At 53.4% G+C, this 7,712-nt stretch overlaps 1 protein-coding gene across 1 annotated transcript; it reads left to right on the forward strand.

The window, feature by feature from the left end:
- The first annotated feature begins 1,650 nt into the window (after positions 1-1,650).
- On the forward strand, positions 1,651-7,421 carry LOC136569550 (translocon-associated protein subunit beta-like). Its single transcript, XM_066569936.1, has 6 exons — positions 1,651-1,690; positions 3,083-3,237; positions 4,153-4,263; positions 4,633-4,741; positions 4,898-4,975; positions 5,661-7,421. Exons 2-6 carry the CDS (start codon positions 3,083-3,085, stop codon positions 5,769-5,771), a joined length of 564 nt encoding a protein of 187 aa, XP_066426033.1. The 5' UTR covers positions 1,651-1,690; the 3' UTR covers positions 5,772-7,421.
- Positions 7,422-7,712: the final 291 nt, after the last annotated feature.

Genomic DNA, 7,712 nt, shown 5'->3' on the forward strand with positions numbered 1-7,712 from the left:
CCATGGAAAATGGCCTCCATTTGTGGCCACTCGCTCTGTCAATAAAAGGGTGCCAATCATAACATTTGAAATTTTACTAGATTTCAACAAACATACAGCTGCCAGCAACCAGAACCCTGCAAGTCCTTAGAGCCTCAAACACCACCTCTTATCTGATCCCCAGACCCTGGGGAAATTACTTCTTTTTCCCATGGAAAATGGCCTCCATTTGTGAATGCTCGCACTGGCTGATAGTGGAGTGCCAACCTTAAAATTTGCTAACTTTTCTGGATTTCTCCAAAATTAAAGCTTTCAGGAACTAGGAGCAAGCATTTCCTTAGAGCCCCACATGCCACCTTCGAGGTGATATCGAGACCCTGGGGAAATGGCTTCTTTTTCCCAGAAGTAAAATGGCCTCTCTTTGCGACCACTCGCACTGGCCAATACCGGGCTGCAAGGTGAAAAATTTCACAAACTTTGCTGCATTTCTGCAAAACTAAAATTAGAGGGCAGACAGAATTAAGGGAATTGAAATTTATATATTTATTGAAGGGTCTTCACATTAAGGGCAGATGAAGCCTCCCCAAGGGACTACACCTAAAATCGAGGACGGCCGAAAACTTTCCAGATATGTTTGGTCTATTTATATATCAGTGGTTAATCCTCCAAATACAGCTTCAGATAATGAAGTAATATACCCCCAGTTCCACATGTGAGGAGCAAAAACTGTATAGAGGAGGGTCTGAAGCCTTTCTCCCACTTGAGGTAATCAGCCTGATAGATACGGGCACAGAACTCTCGGGGTATCCTGGAGTGCTGGAAACACTAAAAGGTTTCTTATGCTGCTGGCTTTGTACTAGGGAGGTCGGGACACGTCTTGTTCCGCGGCAGCAGAAGGCTGCAGCCTGTCCGGGGAGTGAGTCAAGCAGGAGTCCTGAGTGCAGGAAGGGAGACCCCGGAGTTCTGTGCACCTGATTCTTGAAGAATTTAGCCCTGCTCCTTCTCCTTCACTCCTTCTTCACTACTTTACACATCTCCCGTGGACCTGGGCAGGCTGCTCGCGTGACCAGAGCTACTTGTCATGCCGAGATACACCTGCTACTTTTCTACAGAGCCTCCCCTACGAGAGCCCGACCCAGCACGGCGCGCCGGCCGCCGCTACTTCCGCCACCGTGGGCAATGGGCAGCGCAGGAAGCGTGCTCTGCGCAGGCGTGGAGTCCCTTCGTGTTCACGGGCTTAGACTCCATTTCCCAGGGGGCATAGGGCTTGCCTGAATCGCGGTTCGTTTGCGCCATTTCCGCCGCGGTTGCGCTGATTCGTCTTTGTAGCGTTGGCGGCGGGAGAGACGGTGGGGGGCGGGAGGCTCGGGGCAGCTGGAGGCCGTGTCCTTGGCCTTCGGGGTGGGTCCGCTCGTGGGCTCTGAGCCGTCAGGAGGGACCGGCCGGTTTCTTGAGCTGGAACGTCAGAGCCGGGGTCTTCCGCGGGCAGCGTGGGTGAAACCGGACGATTCCCTGTTGGGAGGTGTCCTTGAGCCCCTCTGGGCCCCTGGGCTTCGTGAGTGGGCAGGAGCAACCTGGGCTACATGCGCTGCTGTGTGGCTGCAGCAGGGCACGACTGGGAGGAAGGAAGGGACTTCTGGCACCTGCGCTGGGACGGGCTGGGCAGACGGGTCCATGCCAAGCCCGGGAGGTTCAGCGAGGCCAAGGGCAGGTGCTGCAGCTGCATTAGGGCAACCCGACACACAAACAGGCTGGGGGAGAATGGATGGAGAGCAGCCCTGGGAAGGATGTGGGGGCATGGGACATTGACAAGAAGCTCAGCACGCTGTGGCAACGTGCATTGGGAGCCCAGAAAGCCAACACTGTCCTGGGCTCATCCCCAATAGCGTGGGCAGCGTGTGAGGGGGGGATTCTGCCCCTCTCCTCTGCTGAGACCCTCCCCTGCAGAGCTGCCTCCAGCTCTGGGCTCCCCAGCACAGGGAGGACAAGGAGCTGCTGCAGTGAGTCCAGGGGAGGCCACAGAGATGATCCAGGGGCTGCAGCCCCTCTGCTCTGGACACAGGCTGGAAGAGCTGGGGGTGTTGAGTCTGGAGAGGAGAGGATTCCAGGGGGACCCTAGAGCCCCTTCCAGGGCCTACAGGGCTTCCAAGAGAGTTGGAGAGGGACTTTGGACAAGGGCCTGGAGTGACAAAACAAGGCTTTCCACTGCCAGAGGGCAGAGTTAGATGGGATATTGGGAAGGAATTGGTGCCTGTGAGGGAGGTGAGTCACTGGCACAGATTGTCCAGAGAAGCTGTGGCTGCCCCATCCCTGGAAACATCGAAGGCCAGGCTGGATGGGGCTTGGAGTGACCTGGGCTCGTGGAAGGTGTCCTTGCCCATGACAGGGGGGTGCAATTGCATGGTCTTTACAGTCCTGTCCAACCCCAACCACCACCCTGTGACTGTGGAAGGCGGAGGCCCTGACATTGAAGCAGTTTTTGAATTTAAAAGCCTCATCAAGTGTCCTCACTGGTCACATCTGTAGTGTTCCTGTTGTCTCCTTGTCTTCTCAGCAGGGTGGCTGCAGAGGCGCCCGTGTTTGGATAAGTCAGACCACGTGGCCTGAAGCAGGGAATTGTGCAGAGGATCATAAAAGCCACTGGAGGGAGTTGGTGGTTCTCAGTGGCTGGAAATAAGGAAGAATAATGTTGGAAGTGAGGAGCTGTGCTTTCTAAAAACTAATTCTGTTGTGTAAGACAGTGCTGGAAAGTTGCCAGGCTTTGCAAGGGCAATTAACCATTAGTTGCTAAAACTGATGAAATTGTTAATTACCAAAGCTTTTGCTCTGGAAGTTACTAGAAGAGGCTTAGTGATCTGAAAGCTTTGCCCATTATTGAGATGTTCAGGACCAGGACTTGGACTTGATGATCCTTTTGAGTCCCTTTCAATTCAGGATGTTTCATGATTCTGTAAAAGGGAGTGGTACTGGCCAGGGCTTTGACAGGGGACAAGACTGTGAACTTTTCTTCCATGGCTGCAGATTTGGGACACTGCTGTGTCTCACAGGCAAGTGTTCAGAGATTTCAAATGATCAGTGATGTTCCATTTCTTTGTGTTTCTAGATGAAGCTCCCTCTTCTTGTCGTGTTTGCTCTGGTGTCTGTGGCTCACTGCGAGGATGGTGCCAGGCTCCTGGCCTCCAAATCTCTGTTAAACAGATATGCAGTGGAGGGCAAGGACTTGACTTTGCAGTACAACATCTACAATGTTGGCTCCAGGTAAGCCCTGTCCAGGCTTCAGTACTGACCACGAGCAAATGTTCTCTGTGTGGCTGCAGGGTTGGCAAGGCAATTTCTGAGCTCCGTGATGTGCTGTTGCTTTTTGGTCTCTCTAACTCTCAGCTTTCCAGCAATGCCTGAAGGATTGACCCTGAAATTTGCCTATTCCTTCCTCTTCCCTGCTTTCACCTCATGGCTGCTCAAGCTGTCAGTCCAGCATGGTATAGTTCCTGTGGTGTCCTGTGACACTCTGTTCCCCATGCCTGCAGCTCCCTTTCTTGGCTTTGTAAGCTTTTTTTCACATTTATTCTTTTTAATGAAAATTCCTTTTTGCTATCAGGATTTAACTAAGGACCTGTCAAAGATAAAACAGAACTTCCACCATGCTGGTAAAAAGCTTCATTTGCAGAATGAAAAGCTGACTGAACAAATGCAGGACACTATTAAAGGGCTTTGAGATTTTGGTTTTTTAGATTTTTTTTTTTTTAAGGCAGAATAATGCATACTGAGTGCAGTACTGCTAACAGAAGAATATATGGTGCTGTAATGTTGAATTGATACAACATTAATGTGATCCTGTAATTTTATATGTGGGATTTGGTTATTATTTAGGCCAGCATGTGTATCCATGGGATGGTATCTGAAGTTCAGCAAACTGCCAAATTGTGTTGTGGAAAAAATGGTGGTTTTCCTGTCCTTGTGTTTGTTTCTCTCAGCTTTGCCTTCCTCCCTCTGCAGTCTCCCTGTAAGATACCTCAGCTCTCCTCCCTGTCTTCTATTGGTGACATTTCATCTCTGAAAAATCAATTCTTCCATTTGGTCAAGATGGAAGTGTCAGTGCACTTTGCTGCAGAGCCTATGAGCAGATGGCAAAGCTTAAGATTCCTGTCTCATCCCTCTCTTTGTTGTGTTCAGTGCTGCCTTAGACGTGGAGCTGTTGGATGATTCCTTCCCTCCAGAAGATTTTGGCATCGTCTCTGGCATGCTCAGCGTCAAGTGGGACAGGATTGCTCCATATCTTTTCATGTTTTGAAGTTTCTTCCAACTCTCTTTCTTGCCCCTGAGCATCCTGCAGCTTAGTCCTATCTTCATCTGCTGTCCCTGAAATTCCTTCCAGAGCCTGGACAGGGTGCCAGATCCAAACCCCTCCTCTTCTGGATGGTGCAGTGTAAAAACAAAGTTCCTTGCAGACAGGACCAGGTCCTGGGGTAGTTCCTCTGCCTGTGGAGGAGCAGCTGGGTCAGCCTTGGCTGGGTCTGGCTGTCTGCGACCACGAGCACTCAGATCTGTTAGCAGCACTGACTTTTTCACCTGGCTCCTGGTTGCTCTTTCACATCTCCTCACTTTTCTTCCTGGGCTGAAATACAACAGTGTTCCTTAACGTCCAGCTCCCAGAGCGAACAATGTGTCCCACACTGTGGTTCTACGGCCTCTCAAGGCTGGGTACTTCAACTTCACCTCTGCCACCATCACGTACCTGGCACAGGAGGTTGCCCAGGTGGTGGTAAGTGGCTGATTTATGGGATCCCTGCAGACACACCTGACCGTGCTCCCGGAGCTGCATGGTCGAGGTGATGCATGTCTGTGTCGCTCTCACCCTGCCCAGTTCTGGAACAAGCAGGAAAGGTGGCAAAGCCTGTCTTTTCCCTGCCTTTTCCAGGTTGGCTTCACCAGTGCTCCTGGGCAGGGAGGAATCCTGGCTCAGCGTGATTTCGACAGGAGGTTCTCCCCTCACTTCGTAAGTACCTTTCAATTGACAATGGAAAAGTGCACCACGGCAGCTGCAGCCCAGTGTGGTGGCTTCCTGCTTGCACATGGTGTGTGTGACTTGCCCTGCAGTCACCTGGAGAGCTGCAGAGGGAGCTGGAGTTAGTTCCTGTCAGTTCTCCAGAGAGCTATCACAGAAACAGCTCAGTTTCCATCCCAGCTCCCTCTGTGAAGAAGCTGCACTGTGGCATTTGAGGCAGAAAATCTGAGAGTAGAATCTTAGAACCAACTAGGCTGGAAGGGACCCACAAGGATTGTAGAGTCCAACTCCTGGCCCTGCAGAGGACAACCCCAGGAATCCCAATCATGTGCCTGTCAGCCCTATCCAAACTCCTTGAGCTCGTGTCAAGCTTGGTGCTGTGACCACTTTCTGAGGAGCCTCTTGCAGTGCCTGGGAGAGCATCCTCTGGGAGAAAGAGCCTTTTCTTAATATCCAGACTTTAATGCTGGCTGTCCTGACACAACTGCGGGCACTCCCTTGGGTCCTGTCACTGGTCACTGAGGGCAGAGGTCAGCGCCTGCCCCTCTGCTTCCCCATGTGAGGAAGCTGCAGACAGTGTGAGATCTCTCCTCCCTCTCCTCCTCTGACCTCATTGCTCTAAGACTCCCCTGGCCTGGATTGTTTTGACTTTTCTCTTAACAATTTCTCCCTCTAGCTGGACTGGGCGGCATTTGGCGTGATGACCCTGCCCTCCATTGGGATCCCCCTGCTGCTCTGGTACTCGAGCAAGAGGAAGTATGACACCCCCAAGAGCAAAAAGAACTGAGCAGAGTCCAGTGCTAGCAGCAGCAGTCCAGAGCTCGGGAAAGGACACCCCCAAACCCCCAAGAACAGCGGCTGGGTCAGGATCCATCCCCCGCGAGGTGCTGCCTGCGTTGTGCTTCAGCCCTCTGGGCAAAGGATTCGGTGGCTGCTGCAGCAGCTGTGAGGTGTCCTCTGTTCAAATGGAGAAACAAGCAAACAGAAAAAGAACAAGCAGAAGTCCCAAACTGCCTTGTCCAACCCTTTTGGAGGCAGAACTCCTTTCTCCTCTGCAGCTGCAGCAATCCGAGCAGCGAAGTGTGTTAGTGCCCAGAGGGGCCTGTCTGTGGGGCTCTGCCCCCTGTGCTGCCTCCAGCTCCCATTTGCCTGCTGCAGTTTTCTGCAGGGTGTCGTATCTTAGGGTCCCCTCCAGGTGCTGCCTGCCCTGTGGGACAGAGATTGCTCTGCTGATGCCACAAACCTGATTTGATAGAGGATGTCACAGCTGCTACTTTGTCCTGTTGATGCTGTTCTCTGACCCACCAGCCTGCCCAGGTCCATGGTGGGCTTGTAAAGCCATGAGAGTGGAGTGCAGGGAGGAGGATCAGGGTTAAATTCCTCAAGAATCAGGTGCACAGGCTGGGAAACTCTCCCTGCACTGGGGATGCTTTGCTTGACTATACCCACTCACAGCCCACTCCCCATGACAGGTTCCAGCTTTCTGCTCACAGTGGATCAGGACATGTTCTCTGCCATCAGCTCTTTTCCTGTGCCATTCTCTGACCCTCTGTCCCTTTGGATGACATGGAACCACCTGGGACACAAAATGGCCGTTGGTGGCTGAGGAAGGCTAAGGGCCCTGCTAAGAGGGGACACTGGAGCCCAGGGCACGGGCTCAGTTGGTTCCAGCAGCAGCTGGATCCAGTATTCCCAGTCTGCAGGAGGGGACTTAGCTGAGGCACAGAGCCAAGGGTGGGGAGCTGAACCACAGCAGCCCCACCAAGCCTTGCTGTGTCTTGAGCCACTACAAGGCCTTGGGGGGCTCCCCCTTCTTATTTTCCATAATTCCCAGGCCAGTGGACATGCAGTATTGTCCCTCAAATTCTTGTGGCTGTGTCAGGGGTCTTCCCACTGCAAGACTGAAGTCCTCATGTTTGCGGAGAACCCTTTTGGAATTCTTCTGCCAGTCCTGGCAGCACAGTATCACCATGTTCCCCTCCAGCAGTGCCTGTACCAGCCTCTGCAGCACCAGCCAGTCTGAGGGACATGGGACCTGTCACACCTGATGTGACCATTGACTACCCATTGGATAACATCCAGCACATGGATGCTCTGGGATGTCCCCAGAGCAGGAGACAGGCTCTGGTCACACCAGGGGGGTGACCCATGAAGCTGAGCCTACCCAGAACCCTCGGGGTCCCCATGGGTGCCAGGCTGGGGACACAAATGCCCCTCACCATCTGAGACTCTCACGGGGGGGTTGACCACTGCCAGGTCTGTCACACATGTAGGTGCCACTCTCAGTGACAGAGAAGTTGTCATGTCTCGCCTGCCCCCAGCACTGCCCGTCCTTGTACCAGGTGGTGGCACCAGTGAGCCCTGGCAGGTCAGTGTCACCCGGTCCCACAGCACTGGCGTCCAGGGAGGCTCTACGAGGAGCTGGGTGGTCTGAGTGCCTGTGGGTGACAGGGGACACCAGCCTGCCAGGGCCAGTGTGGGGCTGGGGACAGCGGGATGGGGACGTGGCATCCCCTGAGGACTCACCAGCGAGGCCAAGGGTCTGGGCTGGAAGAGAGAAGGGACAGGGCTGGGTGGGGGTGGCACTGCAGGTACAGCGGCAGAAGGGCATGGGGTGTGAGGGCTGTCCCCAAAATGTCCTTGTGTGACATGGACCCCTTGGAGACAGGGACACTGTGGCCACCCCGTAGTGAGGCAGGGCACGGGGACGCTGGGGACACCATGGCCA

Source organism: Molothrus aeneus, unplaced genomic scaffold (genome assembly GCF_037042795.1).
Source record: "Molothrus aeneus isolate 106 unplaced genomic scaffold, BPBGC_Maene_1.0 scaffold_102, whole genome shotgun sequence".
Taxonomy (NCBI): Eukaryota; Metazoa; Chordata; class Aves; order Passeriformes; family Icteridae; genus Molothrus; species Molothrus aeneus.